The following is a 14,819-nucleotide window of genomic DNA, read 5'->3' on the forward strand; positions in this document are numbered from 1 at the left end:
CAAAACGTGTACTCGGTACCTAAAAAGACAACGCTGTATGTTGACTTTGCAAAAATTTCGTCTTGTCATAGGAATTGGTAGCGGCACAGAATATACAATAGAATTTTATTCCAACAAGGATATTGGTAATTTTAATTATTTAAATTATTCATAATGACCGTCACAAAGCGGGTAAGTTATATGTGCATCCAAAACTATGGAAGTTAGTCTACGTATTAATTACTTTTAGATGGACATTGATGCCGTATGTAAGGGCGAAGGCTTTCGCTCATACTACATACAAAAAATTGAAGAGCTACAATTGATCGTTGCTGAAAAGTCCCAAAATCTAAGACGTTTGCAAGCTCAGCGTAACGAACTCAATGCCAAGGGTAAGCTGGAACGTATTTAACCAAAAAACGATAGTTGAGTTATTTATTTTTTTAGTTCGCATGTTACGCGAGGAACTCCAGCTGCTACAGGAACAAGGCAGTTATGTGGGTGAAGTTGTCAAGCCAATGGACAAGAAGAAAGTCTTGGTGAAGGTACACCCAGAGGGAAAATTCGTTGTCGATATCGACAAGAATATCGACATCAATGATGTGACACCGAATTGCCGTGTTGCTTTGCGCAACGAAAGTTATACTCTACACAAAATCCTACCAAACAAAGTTGATCCTTTGGTTTCTCTTATGATGGTGGAAAAGGTGCCTGATTCAACTTATGAAATGGTTGGTGGTTTGGATAAGCAAATTAAGGAAATTAAGGAGGTCATTGAATTGCCAGTCAAACATCCTGAACTGTTCGATGCTTTGGGTATTGCTCAACCTAAGGGTGTATTGTTATATGGACCTCCTGGTACTGGAAAGACCTTACTTGCTCGTGCAGTAGCCCATCACACAGAATGTACATTTATACGTGTTTCGGGCTCTGAATTAGTACAGAAATTCATTGGTGAAGGTTCACGTATGGTTCGTGAATTGTTCGTCATGGCCCGTGAGCATGCTCCTTCCATTATATTCATGGATGAAATCGATTCCATTGGTTCCTCACGTATTGAATCCGGTTCTGGTGGTGATTCTGAGGTACAACGTACTATGTTGGAATTATTGAATCAATTGGATGGCTTTGAGGCCACCAAAAATATTAAGGTTATCATGGCCACAAATCGTATTGATATTTTGGATCCTGCCCTCTTGCGTCCTGGTCGTATTGATCGTAAAATTGAATTCCCACCACCAAACGAGGAAGCTCGTCTGGATATTCTTAAAATTCATTCACGTAAAATGAACTTGACTCGCGGCATTAATTTGAGAAAAATTGCCGAACTTATGCCTGGTGCATCGGGTGCTGAGGTCAAGGGTGTGTGCACAGAGGCTGGTATGTATGCGCTGCGTGAACGACGTGTCCATGTGACACAGGAAGATTTTGAAATGGCTGTGGCCAAGGTAATGCAAAAGGATTCCGAAAAGAATATGTCGATTAAGAAATTATGGAAGTAAGATATGCTTATGTACAATTAAATATATCAATATTTCATCTATTTACTAAAATTTAAGTTTGTATTTCGTTTGCTTTAAATTTGTAATAAAACAAGTAATCATTTTTAAGTTAAGAAATTGAACATTAAGTAGCTCTTATTGGGGAGATATGTTCTTGCGGAAGTCCATAATTTTCAAAACTTTTGCTTCCAAATTTACAATAGAGCAGGGGTTCGATCATGCCAGTAGCTAAATTTTAACTGATGGACGCGAAATTGTTTATTGAACGGCATTGCCCAGCTCTGAGAATTTATGGCCCATCGTGTTTATCCTCCAAGAGATAAGTATTGGGGGAAGTAAAGACAATATATGAGAGCGAGCTAGAGAATAGATACAGATAATGGGAAAATATGAAAGGGTGGATGATTAGAGGGAATTCAACACTCCTCTATCGAGGAAATTTCGTAGAATTGGTCTTGGAATCATTTAAATTCATTAACCGTTTAAAGGATGAGTGTTGGTTCCACCTAGCGGAAGAAGATTAGGGCTTGAATCTTTGCTTTCTTTTTCTTTGTCCTGATTTGTTCATAGGTCTTAAAAAAACTTATAAAATGAAATTTTTTTGGCAACCCGGCTATGGAAATAAGCCTGGGCTGAGAAATTGAATACTAAATACTACCGTTAAAATAAATGTACGGAATTTCATAAATCCCTTGCTCGCTGTATGCAGGTTCGTTCATTTATGTTTTTTTTTTTAACAAAAACAAGTCGTATTCTGTATCCAATTAAGATAAAAGAGATTCAACATCGATCATCCCAAGTTATTATTTGGAGCTGATTACATAAAACATAATATCCTCCAGTAATTTTCTGTAGGACCTAAAGCCATTTATCAATTCATTTTACACTCTTTAAAGAAATAATTTCTTTGTGTATGTAAATTCTGGTTTTATTTTTTATTAAACATTGTAATTAAACGAATGTGTTATGCTCTACATATATATCCAAGAATTGTATGTTTTATTACTAAAAATAGATTCCTTTCTTAAGTTTAACTTAATACAGAAGAATGACTAGAAGTTCGATTTTTTGTTGATGTTGCTTCATATTTACTTGTTTCATGGAAACGAATGACTAGAGAAGTGTAAATCAGTTAACTGATTGTGACGTCTGATCGTGCTCAAACACCGGTCGTATTTTTTCAGAAGTTATTCCATTTTATATCTGAAATGACCGATCAGTTGGTCCACGTCCAACAAGAGCTTCATGCAAGCGGGTATATAGTAGACTATCCGAGGGTATGCCTTGACGTTGTAGAAATAATATAGTTTCCTGGGCACACATGGCATAGCCTAATGCTTCTGCTTCCTGATCAGACATGACATGTTGTTGTTGATGATGGTCGTCGTCTGTATCATCTTCATAGTTTTGAAAATCGTCTTCAAATTCATCCAATTCTCTTTGCAGTTCCATTACTTTCGATTGTATTGCTTCGAGAAGTTCCCGATTGCGTTGATTATTTAAAATGTCTTCATGGGTTGGTTCACGACCATCTAGGTGCAGTCGACGTATTTCCTCGTCTTCTGGTTCGGGTGGGGGAGTGTCACAACGCAGACGTTTACTTTGTTGCAGAGATGCTGAGAAATCCGTTTCATTGTTTAAATTATTTTCGTTTCTTTCAGTGCGGCTAAGTTCTGATGATGGTCTTCTGCTGTTACTTCCACTAACAACTTCGCTTCCCTGTTCTGATCCAATTGATTGTGGCTCTGGTGCCGGTGGAGTCTGTTGTTTATCCAATTTTCGTTTCATTATTAGTTTTCCCGACATTTTTAAGTAATTGTTTTTAATACAATTCTGTTTATCCTTTGAGTAGTGAGTGTTGTGTTCACGAGCACGTCCTAAAACCGACTGACTTGCATTGCCCTGTCTGCCAAGGGAGATAACTTGTGCCCTAAGTTTGCTTCCCTGCATTCGTTATACCCATTAACCCCAAGTGCAGTAATAGCAACAGAGTTGGCATGGAAGTATAAGGGTAAACGGCTAACATCCCCTGAAAACATCTTCCTACATTTTGGTTGTTTTTGTTGGTAGATAGAGGAAATGAAAGACACAAAAAATTTAACAGCTGAGACAGATGTTTGTATTTATGTCAGCGCCAGCAGAACCTGGGTAGAGTATTCATCGTTGAAGACGACGACAGTTGGACTGCAGCGACAGCAGCAGAAAAACCAAACTCAAAGTGGATCAAGCAAATGGTGCGTGTGTGTGTTGCAACACAGTGGTGGATGTTCTTTCGGAAACAACCCCTTGTAGGTTGATGATCACGATGATCGTTACAACAAAAACAATATCAAGGTACACACACACTTACACATCATATATGGCAGACTGCCGGTTATCTCTTTTTGCTGTTGCCGGTCGGCATTAAAGTAGCAGCTGTTTGCTTCATGCAACATTCTGCGGAAATAAACGCTACACCTATCTTTGAATGCAAACAAGTTTATTTTTCTTTCCCTTCTTCGTGGTTCATTGAGACTAGGTGTTATGTTGTAATAAAGTTCATTTAGGATTAGTTAAATCAAAAACGTTTAGGAATTACAAAAAATAAGTTTTTGGGGGTTTTCAAATGTACACCTGTTATAATATACAGGGTGAGATAAAAAAAAACTGTAACAAAGTCAAACGCCATAATGCTTACATTTTTTTTTTAATTTTATTGAATGAAAGCAAAAAATGTCGGAAATAGCATCAAATTTTAGAAAAAGTTTAGATTTTTTAGAATTGTCCACGAATTATGGCTTTCAAACGGCCAATGAAACCGTCACACGCTGCCCGAATGTTGCTCTGCGGTATTTTGGTCCATTTCCGGCGAAGCGCTTGCTTGAGGTGATCGACACTTTGGTAACTGTTAGTGCCAACTTTGCTTTCCAAAATCCTCCGACGGATTGTGCGCTGAAAATGAAGCGAGAAACCTCATTTTGTAACCATTCTTGGGTGGCGCGGTGCGGTTTGATGTTGCTGAGTCCTGTTGGAATGTCCAAGGTCTGCGGCCAAAATGTTTGCGTGCCCAAGGCTTTAATACACACTCCAGAATGTTTTCGAGATAATATTCGGCAATTATTCTGACGCCACGATCGATTAATTCGAGCGGAGAGCGACCATTGGCTGTTATGGGGGCCCACATCATCACCATGTCCGGCGCTTGGGTTCTGGTGGCCAACCGAAGGTGCACATTTTCAGCTAACCTCTTTGGCAAGTAAACACGATAATTTTGTTTGTTTACAAACTGCTGGATAACGAATGTTTTCTCATCGAAGAACCAAATTCTGCAGTTCACCACTCTCGGGCAAGCTCTTTTGAGTTTATTTTCTTTCTTTTGCGGTGTAAGTTCTTGGACTTTTTGGAATTTCCATGGCTTTACCCCGAGCTTTTTTCAATATTTGGAATATTGCGATATGTTCAGCTCACGAACCATTTTTCGGCAACTGCGACGCGGGCTTCGATCAAGTCGATTCTTTACTTTTCGAACCATTTCTGCTGATGTTGCTGTTTTCTTCAGTCCACTTCCTTGACGTCGGGCTATGTTACCAGTATCACGGTAACGAGCGATAGTATGAGACACAAAAGATTTATTCACATTTAAATGCTGGAGTGCTCTAACGATAGCCACTTGTGGTTTTCCAGCCAAATAAAAAGTAATCACACTATCACCCTTAAATTCCATCACGAATAACTTTTTTCTGAAAAATTCTCATCAAAATCCTTTGGTGCGCTTGTAAACAATATAATGAGCTGTCACTGGAATAATTTTAACAGCTGCCGGACAAGTGGCTTAGAAATGACAGCAGTCTGAAGTTGATTGCAGTTTTTTCATATCACCCTGTATGTATATCCATATAAATTTCTTGGAAACACATCCACAATAATGTTAAGTAGAATAAAGTCCGTCCATTAAGAGGTACGGAACGAATCCAGAATGCAATCTAAATTATTTCAAGTCCATATGCTGCAGGAAGTCCCCATGCATAATGCAGGGAGTCCTGTGTAAGAGACTGAGTTCACAAGTTATACATTAGGTGTATGTTACTGTTGCACTACTCGCCTAATAGGAACAAAACAACTAAGGTGCAAAGGGTCTCGTCCTATTGATTTCCGGAAGTACTCCTCAATTAGCGGATTCGATAGTAAGATTTCCAGTCTATGGTTCTTTGGGTAAATTTCAAGCTCGGAAATCAGGGACATGGCGCTCACCATATTCCGACCGTGCTGAGACTATATAACATGACCATACACTTAGATTTTTAACCTAAGTTCTAAGCAGAGTTTTTTCAAGCTAACGTTCTAGCATACAGGAAGGCATCCAAGTTACAATATTACAGTTATATTGACATTCAATTTTCACTTGGAAAACAAAATCGAAAATGTATGTGGGCATTTGGCCGATCTGTTGTATATTTCTATCTATTTGTTCTGTCGATCCTAATTCCGTTTTAAGTCTGCAGGAACGTTTTCTAGCTAAAATTTTTAAACTTTAATGTAGCTCAAACGATATTCGCTGTCTGACACCGAATACTTTCGTTAATTGTTCCTACAAGTAACGACACACGCAAATTCTTTTCCTTTTTCATTGCTTTCATATAAACGTTTGTTGTTGTTTTTGTTATTCCTGTCTTTTATCGTTTATAGTCATTATTAAAACAAAATGCCACGCGACCATTGCACATGGAAGCTTGGTATGATTTCCAACCCCTAAAATAAGAAAATTAAATTTATTTTACCACAGCACATACATATATATGTATGTATGTATAGATCACTTGAAAAATGGTATTTTATATTGAACATTTAATTATCGATAAAGATATAGTGGTGTGCGCCACTTTTCCAACCCCTCCCCCTAACAGTTGAATTCAAGTTTATTTGATCGTGGTATCCAAGATATGTGGATGTACGAAGAGGGGTATTCATGTTATTCTTTATTCAGCCACTGTAATATCAAATGTCCTCTGTAGTCTTCCCCCTCTTTGTTTACTTTTTATGAATGTCTGTTTTACTTCCTTTGGCAGATGCATTTTATTTCCTTACTACCTCCTCGTTATTCGAAAGAGTTTTGTTGAGGAAAGATACATAAACAGAAAACAATCACAACATCCGTATAAAAGGCAAGAAGAAAAAAAATCAAAGTAGGGCTATATGGAGGAGATGTTTTTAATTTTGGAAGAAGTATTTCAAGATCAAATATAATGTTTTTATCACATGATGTTTTAAACCATATATTAGATTTAGTACAACATGAATGTAAGAGTAGCTGATACAAAGGTGAATGAACGAAAAATATCATTCAAAAATATTTTAAATTTGTTAAAAGGTACAAACAATTGACAAACTCACTTGGAATAGCGTTTTTCTTTAACATATACATTCACATCATGATTTACATCGTCATAGAGAAACAGGTTCTTAATCTAATACGACAACGTTTGGCTCAAAATTGTGGAGAAATTCTATCCTTTAAATCATCGATATACAACACCATGTCTTTTTTTTACTTTTTTATTAAAATAAATTAGCAAAAATTACTTATTATATTCTCTATGGAATAATTATTTCTCGTATTATTGCAACAGTGACAGTACCGATGAATCTGCAACGTCTATGCAAGATTTCCCATCAATATCCAAGGCCATTTTATCAGCACCGTATTGTAGAAGAAGACGCACACATTCGGCATGACCGCATGAGGCAGCATAATGTAATGCAGTTTGTTGATCTTCAGCATCACGTAAGTCCACCGGACAACCCGACGATAAAAGTAATGATAATATTGTAACATCATTTGCATCTGTGGCCCAATGTATGAGACCCAGACCGGTATCATCCAATGTTTCCAAATCACTCTTGTTAAGTAGTTGTTCTACTTTGGAAAAATTACGGTCTTTAACAAAATCGAATATGGTTTTGTCTTCTTCTGGCTTTTCTTCATTATCGGCGGGAGGTAACTCAATGGAATGTACTACCCAGCCAGTACCACCTCCACCGTCAGATTTAACGCCTTTTTGTACATCATCATACCATTGCGGAAATAGTTCTTTTACTTTTTCCACATAACGTTTTTTGGCTTCTTCCGAGGACATAGAACCTAATTCTTGCCATGCCGACCATTTTGCTCGGGCCTGCATATTGAAAATGTTTGGTTTCGAGGCGTTACATTCTCCTACGGTAGCTTGTTTGAAGAGACCATATAACTGCAACAAATCATTGGGAACAATTTTGTCATGGGTCTTTTGCACCTGTTGTGTTGCCTTGGTAAATATGACGTCCTTTTCATCGTCGACATCATCAAATTCCCAATCACTGTCTGCTTGTGAATCCATTATTTTGCTGTTTTCGGCTAATTTACTTTAATTTAGATACTTTATTTTTATGGTTAATCTTATGGGAATCTAGTTTGGTAATGGTGGGGTTTTTCTATGTTTTTTGTATGTTCAAATAGTTGCCTTCCAATGAATGTTTCTGTTCGTTTTCAATGGCTTGCACTGTCTTAAGGCTGGTCAATGTAACAAATCCATAACCTCGCGATAGACCGGTCTTCTTATCAAACACAACATTGGCATTGATGACACGGCCAAATTCCTTAAAGTATCCTTTCAATTGTTGATGACTAACTGTCCAAGGCAAATTACCTACAAATAATCTGTAAACGCTTTTTGTTGCCTTTGTTGCTGTGGCCATTTGAGGAAAGTTGATTTGTTGCTCGGGTTTAAATGATTTGCTGCAAGACAATTTTTAATTAATTTTTAATTTATAAATTATAAAATTTAATGGAATTTACCTATTGCGTAAAGGTCTGGAAACCAGAGAAATATGTTTTTTGTTTGTAAATGCTATTGCATATGGGCGATATGATTTTTCCCCCAGTTGCCCCAAATTAGAGGTTAGAACAAAGTTTTCATCTGTCAAGTGAACAGCTGCGTATCAGTTTGAGTTACTTTGTAGAGATGGCGTTGCATCATTAAAAATCTTCTCATTACGGAGAGTGAACGTAATGAAACGAATCTATGTTAATGCAGAATGGGGGATGAGTTGGAAAATATATAATTTTGAATTTATTACTATTTCAAGAATGGTAACTTTTAGGGTAAAAGTCATAGGGACCATGTTAAAGATATCTTCAACTATTGTTTCATCTATTAATAAGGGCTTTTACAACTTTACTGGCGATTGTAACCCCAGCCCCTGCAAAAAATCGTTGTTTGGTGATTTGAACACTTTTTATTTCTATTTTGATTTGACAACTATTCTTTTTTTTTTAGCAATATAATCTAAGTAATCTACTTAAAGACATTTATAACCAGTCATACATTAAACTCAATAATAAACTAAACATTTTTTAATTACGAAATAAAAATTAATGTATATTTTTAAAAATGATAACAAGTCAAATAATAGTAATTATTTTTCAGAGTTAGTTAAGATCTGTGCTCGACATTGCATTTACATTTGACACATTGGCGATTCCCTGGGCTTTATTAAATGTCCGTTTTTCTTTTTGAGCATTATACAAATTATCCAATGCTGTGACTAGGGATCCTTGATTTATCATATAATCCAAGATGTTTAAACGTTCACGATTCTTTTCTATAGTTCCAAATAGATGTGAGTATGAAACGTTTTCAATTGGTAAATAATACTTTAAAACATTATAGCTGCGTTTTCTAGAAATATTCAAAAGTATAAAAATTAATCAAAATCATTGTTCCGTCGTCTTATTTAACTTTTTGGTCCTATTGGTTCGAATTGATATCAGCGGAGATGGGTTTTGGCAGATTATAGGTTATGTAATTCATATATTTCAGTGTTTGCAAATATACTTACATTAGTTCGGATTCGGTATGTAGAAACGCTATGAATCTCTTGTTAAGTAGTTGTTCTACTTTGGAAAAATTACGGTCTTTAACAAAATCGAATATGGTTTTGTCTTCTTCTGGCTTTTCTTCATTATCGGCGGGAGGTAACTCAATGGAATGTACTACCCAGCCAGTACCACCTCCACCGTCAGATTTAACGCCTTTTTGTACATCATCATACCATTGCGGAAATAGTTCTTTTACTTTTTCCACATAACGTTTTTTGGCTTCTTCCGAGGACATAGAACCTAATTCTTGCCATGCCGACCATTTTGCTCGGGCCTGCATATTGAAAATGTTTGGTTTCGAGGCGTTACATTCTCCTACGGTAGCTTGTTTGAAGAGACCATATAACTGCAACAAATCATTGGGAACAATTTTGTCATGGGTCTTTTGCACCTGTTGTGTTGCCTTGGTAAATATGACGTCCTTTTCATCGTCGACATCATCAAATTCCCAATCACTGTCTGCTTGTGAATCCATTATTTTGCTGTTTTCGGCTAATTTACTTTAATTTAGATACTTTATTTTTATGGTTAATCTTATGGGAATCTAGTTTGGTAATGGTGGGGTTTTTCTATGTTTTTTGTATGTTCAAATAGTTGCCTTCCAATGAATGTTTCTGTTCGTTTTCAATGGCTTGCACTGTCTTAAGGCTGGTCAATGTAACAAATCCATAACCTCGCGATAGACCGGTCTTCTTATCAAACACAACATTGGCATTGATGACACGGCCAAATTCCTTAAAGTATCCTTTCAATTGTTGATGACTAACTGTCCAAGGCAAATTACCTACAAATAATCTGTAAACGCTTTTTGTTGCCTTTGTTGCTGTGGCCATTTGAGGAAAGTTGATTTGTTGCTCGGGTTTAAATGATTTGCTGCAAGACAATTTTTAATTAATTTTAATTTATAAATTATAAAATTTAATGGAATTTACCTATTGCGTAAAGGTCTGGAAACCAGAGAAATATGTTTTTTTTTTTTTTTTTTTTTTTTGGACTGTCAAGCGAGCTCTCCTATGTTGTAGAGAGCGTTGGCGATCCTCAGGATACAAAAAGCCAGGTTGTACTCCAAATTAAGGTAAATTTGTAGAAAGTCACCTCAAGTCCAATAAGTTTATTTTTCAAAATGATTCGCCAAATTACTCCACTCCAAAGAATTTATTTTCCCAACTGGTAGGTCACTAGTGAAATCGATTACAATCCAATCAGCGTTTATCCCAACATGGATTGCAAAGTCCAGTCCAATGCTTTTATTTTCCAAAATAGTTGGCCACTCTTGAAAACGATTACAAACCAATGAGCGTTTGTTGCAAAATGGATTGCCCATATAAATTTTCCGATTACTGCAAATACAGTATAAAAATGGTGTAAAAAGAAAACGATAGTACATAAGTACAAATGTCGAATTGTAGTTCAATTTTGTTTGCTTATTTGATATTGTAATATTTATATGAAAAGGTTTTTAACTCACGACACCTGGTTGAGAGGTAGTTTTACTTGCGTGACAGATGCAGGACACCACAGACGTAAAAAGACAAAATGTGCCCGTTCAGCAGCTATGAGGTCCAAGCGATCAGGAATATCCCAATTGTGAGTCCAGTTGTGATCCAAAGGTTAGAATTCCTGTCTGCAAATTGCACAAGGAAAATAAAGGGCCAAAAGTGGGGAATGGGATGGGATAATATCAATTAGTCAACATCCATTAAAAATAAGAAAGAAAAAAAAAAGAAGGAAAAAAAAAAACAAAACTTAAAACTAATATCACAGCTTTGTTTATCACAGATGATAGAAAGTGTTCATAAACTGATTTTGGTTTCTTTCAGGAACATTAGGAGAAGGTTGTATAGGTTGTGGTCTTTGGATTGCAGTAAAGGGATTAGTCCATGGTATTTAGGGAACAGGAGGGGATATTTTTTCCTTATGTTGTTGAATCTTACGCAATCAAAAATCAAGTGGTGAGCGGTTTCCTGCGCTGCGCATGTCTCGCACAAGTTCGAGTCTGCAGCTCCTATCCGGTGTAAATACTTTTTGTCACTGGTATGGCCGGTAATCAGTCTGTTTATTAGCTTAGTATTGCTAGACTCAAAATTCATTTTTGAAAACCATGGCTTTTCATATATGTTGTTTATAATCTGAAAGAAGTGACTGCCTTTTGATTCGGATAGTCTTATAAATTCTTCATTCCAGTCATCTTTCACCAGATTTTCGATTCTGGAATACGCCTCTTCAGGTGTTAAAAATACCTCTACAGGAGCACCAACTAGAGAGGCCTGTTTGGCTAGCAAGTCAACCTCTTCGTTGATTCTAATGCCTCTGTGCGCAGGGATCCAGACAATGTGACATTTTTCAATAGAGGATCTTTCCAAAATATTGTGACATTCAGCAACCAGATAATTTGTCGAATCAGCTGAATTTAAAGCCTTGCACGCTGTAAGGCTATCTGTGAAAATAACACATCTGTTATAACCGTCCTCAGTCGCAATTTCCAGAGCCTTTTTTATGGCAAAAAGTTCTCCAAACATTGACGAGGCCTTGAAGTCAATTTTGAAAAGGAATTTGAAGTCTTTTGTAGCATTGTAAACCCCGCATCCAGTGGACTCAATGTTTACCGAGGCATCTGTTGCAAAAATACAAATTGATTACTTTTATAAAAAGACAGCTCGCAATTAAAGGCAGAGAAAATGACCTCATTAGGCGTAATGTTTTTCGTGGATGGTAATAGGTTAGTTCTTACCGTCAGGTTTCTTTGATTTTTGTATGAAGTAATCTTGATTTTTCTAAAGATGTATTCAAATTGATGATAGATGACGCTGTAGCTTGATTTGACGAGAGGGTTGTTTCAATTATGTCAGATAAGTCATTATTTTCCAGCTTGATCTTAAGTATCTCCTTTGCGGTGAGGAGTTTGGCTCTATACTTAGGAGGCAATTCTCCAGCTAGGGCATATATAACGTGATTAGGTGTCGATCTACTAACCCCCAGGGATCTTCTTATCATCTCATTTTGAAGTCTTTCGATATTGTTATTGACATATTTTGGTGAGTTGGCAGTCGTAGTTCTACCATAGTCTACTTTCGCTCTCACAAGGCTTTTGTATAAATTCAGAGACACTTTTGGATGTAGGCCTCCTTTAGGGGGGGTAAGGCATTTGAGCAGTCTGGTTCTGTTGCTTACTGGATCCTTGATATGTGAATAGTGATCTTTGACCGATAAGGAATTTGAGATAATTCTGCCCAAAAATTTCATTTTTTTCACCTGTTCTATTCTACATCCATCTACGTTTAGTAGAATTTGTTTGGTACTATTTTAGCAAAATAAATCGTCTTCGACTTTTCTGGATTGAAGGATAGATTTATATTACCGCATTTCCTTTGAAAAGCCACTGCCTTAGTTTGTAGGTGTTGTAAAGCCATGTCAAAATCGTGATCAAAGACCATCAAAAGGAAGTCGTCTGCATATTGAAAATTAATGTTTTATTATCTTCCAATTTATGAAGATTTGCTGTGTAGATGTTAAAGAGCAGAGGAGATAGACAGCTTCCTTGTGGTAAGCCGTTTTTCACCACAACTTCTTTGTCACCCAGTCTCAGAATCCTTTTGATAGAAAGTTTATTATCCAATTCACAATTGATCCGTTGAAGTTGAGCTTTCTCAAGATTTGCCCGAGAATATCCACTCTCACGCAGTTGTAGGCATTATTTATATCCAACGACAGAACTAGTACTTTATAGTTGTTGGCCTTTAGCAGTGCAACGCGGTGAAGGAATTCATTTAAGCATGTAGATGTAGACCTACTTTTCCTATATGCAAAAGATCTCGCTGGAATAACTTCCTTATCATCAATGAATTGTACTAGCTTATCTTTAAGCATTAGATTGATGACTTTCATAAAGACAGAAATGAGAGATATTGGGCGATAATTTGACATGTCGGTTAAATCCTTGTTAGGTTTGGAATTGGGACTATTTTAATAATCCTCCAGTTGTCCTTGATTGAGTTCTCTAAAAGGCATTATATAGAGCTGTCAGAATAGCTCTTTTAGAAATGCCGGGTAACGCCTTGATCATTTCGTATGTTATTTTGTCATGCCCTCCGGCAGACCCTTTTTTCTTTTCCGATAATATTTTCTCAAAGTGATCAAAGTCAAAAATGATTTTGTCCTGGAAATTGTGTTGATCACTATAGCTAGGTACTTCTAGCAAATCACCAGGTACTTGGTCTTTGAGATACTGAAGAAAGTGACCGCTCCGGTCATTATTCCATGGTCTCGCCTCCGCAGACTCTCTGTTCCTTACATTGTTAACAAATCTCCAAGCTTCTCTTGGATTTGCATTTCTGTTAAGTTCATTGATTTTGGAGAGAAAACTATCATTTTTTGCCGTTTTGACCTTCATTTTCCAATTCTCTACCTCTTGACTAGCTTTAGATAGTTTTGATAATTAGGATATTTCCTTGCTTTCTTTAAAGCTGCAAGTTGATTTCGGTAAGCAACACTCAAGGAATCATTCCACCAATACTTGGGTGATCTATTGGCACTTAGATTGTTAGATGCAGCTTTTATTTCTGAACTTATTGCATCCTCTATAGCTAGCATGTCAGGTTCTAGCTCTAACTCACCAGTGCTTTCATTAATTTTGCTTTGTGTAAGAAGTTCTGGCCTTTAGGCTTATCCGCTTTAATTTCAAAGGTAATTGGTAGATGACGGCTGCCCCCAAAATGTCCATCCAGAACATTCCAGTTACCCCCAGACACGTTGCTGAGAAAGTTAGGTCAGGAACTGATCCCTGGGAGTTGGACCCACCTTTAAAGGTTTTTTTACCATTATTGAGACATAGATAGCCAGCTTCAGTAATCAACATACGCAGTCCCTGCCTTTAATGGAAGTGAGATATCTCCCCAGGCTTCATTGCGGGCATTGAAATCGCCACATAATATTACATTCTGAAAGTTTTCCAAGAAGAGAAGCAGCATTTCGAAACTTCCTCAATAAAACAGTATTTGAGGTTGTTGGTGGAAAGTACACCGAGACGATGACGACATTCTCTGTAGGTTTGAGGTTTTGATTATCAGGATGTCATAATCAGTATCATATTCTATTATTGATATATTTATTTTCTTTCTTACTCCTATGGCCACTCCTCCATAGCCGTCAGGTCTGAATTTTTGCACAAGATTGTAATTGATTAGTTTTTCTGCATCTCTTATCTTCTGAAAAAATTTCAGATAAAATTATGATCATAGTGTTTTTGTTAGCAAAGAATTCAATGAAGTTTTGTTATTCTTAAAAGATTGTATATTATATGGAGAATTCTTAATTTATTCAACATTATCATTTGAGATGTATTATTGTTATTACCTTAATGTTACTCCGCATTTTGAATCCTTTGTTGGAAATGTTGAATAGCTCACTGCCACTTGATTTCATCCTTTTGAAAAAATCGTACATAA

General features: G+C 36.7%; 5 protein-coding genes and 1 long non-coding RNA gene across 7 annotated transcripts; 1 reads left to right on the forward strand and 5 right to left on the reverse strand.

The window, feature by feature from the left end:
• The first annotated feature begins 12 nt into the window (after positions 1 to 12).
• On the forward strand, positions 13 to 1,603 carry LOC101889234 (26S proteasome regulatory subunit 8). The gene is made up of 3 exons (XM_005181401.4): positions 13 to 171; positions 230 to 371; positions 427 to 1,603. Exons 1-3 carry the CDS (start codon positions 154 to 156, stop codon positions 1,479 to 1,481), a joined length of 1,215 nt encoding a protein of 404 aa, XP_005181458.1. The 5' UTR covers positions 13 to 153; the 3' UTR covers positions 1,482 to 1,603.
• A 780-nt stretch (positions 1,604 to 2,383) lies between these two features.
• Positions 2,384 to 3,882, reverse strand: LOC101891399 (uncharacterized). The gene has a single exon (XM_059127318.1). It carries the CDS (start codon positions 3,429 to 3,431, stop codon positions 2,679 to 2,681), a length of 753 nt encoding a protein of 250 aa, XP_058983301.1. The 5' UTR covers positions 3,432 to 3,882; the 3' UTR covers positions 2,384 to 2,678.
• A 710-nt stretch (positions 3,883 to 4,592) lies between these two features.
• LOC101888880 (acyl-CoA-binding domain-containing protein 6) lies at positions 4,593 to 7,834 on the reverse strand. The gene has a single exon (XM_059127289.1). The coding sequence runs from the start codon at positions 7,832 to 7,834 to the stop codon at positions 7,076 to 7,078; it is 759 nt and encodes a 252-aa protein (XP_058983272.1). The 3' UTR covers positions 4,593 to 7,075.
• On the reverse strand, positions 7,830 to 8,445 carry LOC101889059 (uncharacterized). Its single transcript, XM_005181400.4, has 2 exons — positions 8,293 to 8,445; positions 7,830 to 8,232 (listed from the first exon to the last, which is right to left on the reverse strand). Exon 2 carries the CDS (start codon positions 8,190 to 8,192, stop codon positions 7,929 to 7,931), a length of 264 nt encoding a protein of 87 aa, XP_005181457.1. The 5' UTR covers positions 8,193 to 8,232; positions 8,293 to 8,445; the 3' UTR covers positions 7,830 to 7,928.
• Positions 8,446 to 8,891: 446 nt separating this feature from the next.
• LOC101891225 (acyl-CoA-binding domain-containing protein 6-like) lies at positions 8,892 to 9,986 on the reverse strand. Its single transcript, XM_059127288.1, has 2 exons — positions 9,336 to 9,986; positions 8,892 to 9,175 (listed from the first exon to the last, which is right to left on the reverse strand). Exons 1-2 carry the CDS (start codon positions 9,848 to 9,850, stop codon positions 8,926 to 8,928), a joined length of 765 nt encoding a protein of 254 aa, XP_058983271.1. The 5' UTR covers positions 9,851 to 9,986; the 3' UTR covers positions 8,892 to 8,925.
• Positions 9,987 to 10,335: 349 nt separating this feature from the next.
• LOC131804435 (uncharacterized) lies at positions 10,336 to 14,230 on the reverse strand. Of its 2 annotated transcripts, XR_009343134.1 has the most exons (3): positions 12,107 to 12,964; positions 11,310 to 11,989; positions 10,336 to 10,999 (listed from the first exon to the last, which is right to left on the reverse strand). It is a non-coding gene; the product is annotated as an uncharacterized LOC131804435 (long non-coding RNA). The 2 variants fall into 2 exon arrangements; XR_009343133.1 differs by having other exon boundaries at positions 10,336 to 11,989; positions 12,107 to 14,230.
• Between the last annotated feature and the right edge of the window lie 589 nt (positions 14,231 to 14,819).

Source organism: Musca domestica, unplaced genomic scaffold (genome assembly GCF_030504385.1).
Source record: "Musca domestica strain aabys unplaced genomic scaffold, Musca_domestica.polishedcontigs.V.1.1 44, whole genome shotgun sequence".
NCBI classification, from domain to species: domain Eukaryota; kingdom Metazoa; phylum Arthropoda; class Insecta; order Diptera; family Muscidae; genus Musca; species Musca domestica.

Bases quoted from the DNA above. Each gene is read 5' to 3' on its own strand.
- LOC101889234 (XM_005181401.4), top strand. The intron at 372-426 runs GTAAGCTGGAAC...TTATTTTTTTAG, and splicing joins TAACGAACTCAATGCCAAGG to TTCGCATGTTACGCGAGGAA.
- LOC101891399 (XM_059127318.1), bottom strand. From the start codon at position 3,431: ATGCAGGGAAGCAAACTTAGGGCACAAGTTATCTCCCTTGGCAGACAG.
- LOC101888880 (XM_059127289.1), bottom strand. From the start codon at position 7,834: ATGGATTCACAAGCAGACAGTGATTGGGAATTTGATGATGTCGACGAT.
- LOC101889059 (XM_005181400.4), bottom strand. From the start codon at position 8,192: ATGGCCACAGCAACAAAGGCAACAAAAAGCGTTTACAGATTATTTGTA.
- LOC101891225 (XM_059127288.1), bottom strand. From the start codon at position 9,850: ATGGATTCACAAGCAGACAGTGATTGGGAATTTGATGATGTCGACGAT. The intron at 9,176-9,335 runs GTAAGTATATTT...GAATATTTCTAG, and splicing joins CATACCGAATCCGAACTAAT to AAAACGCAGCTATAATGTTT.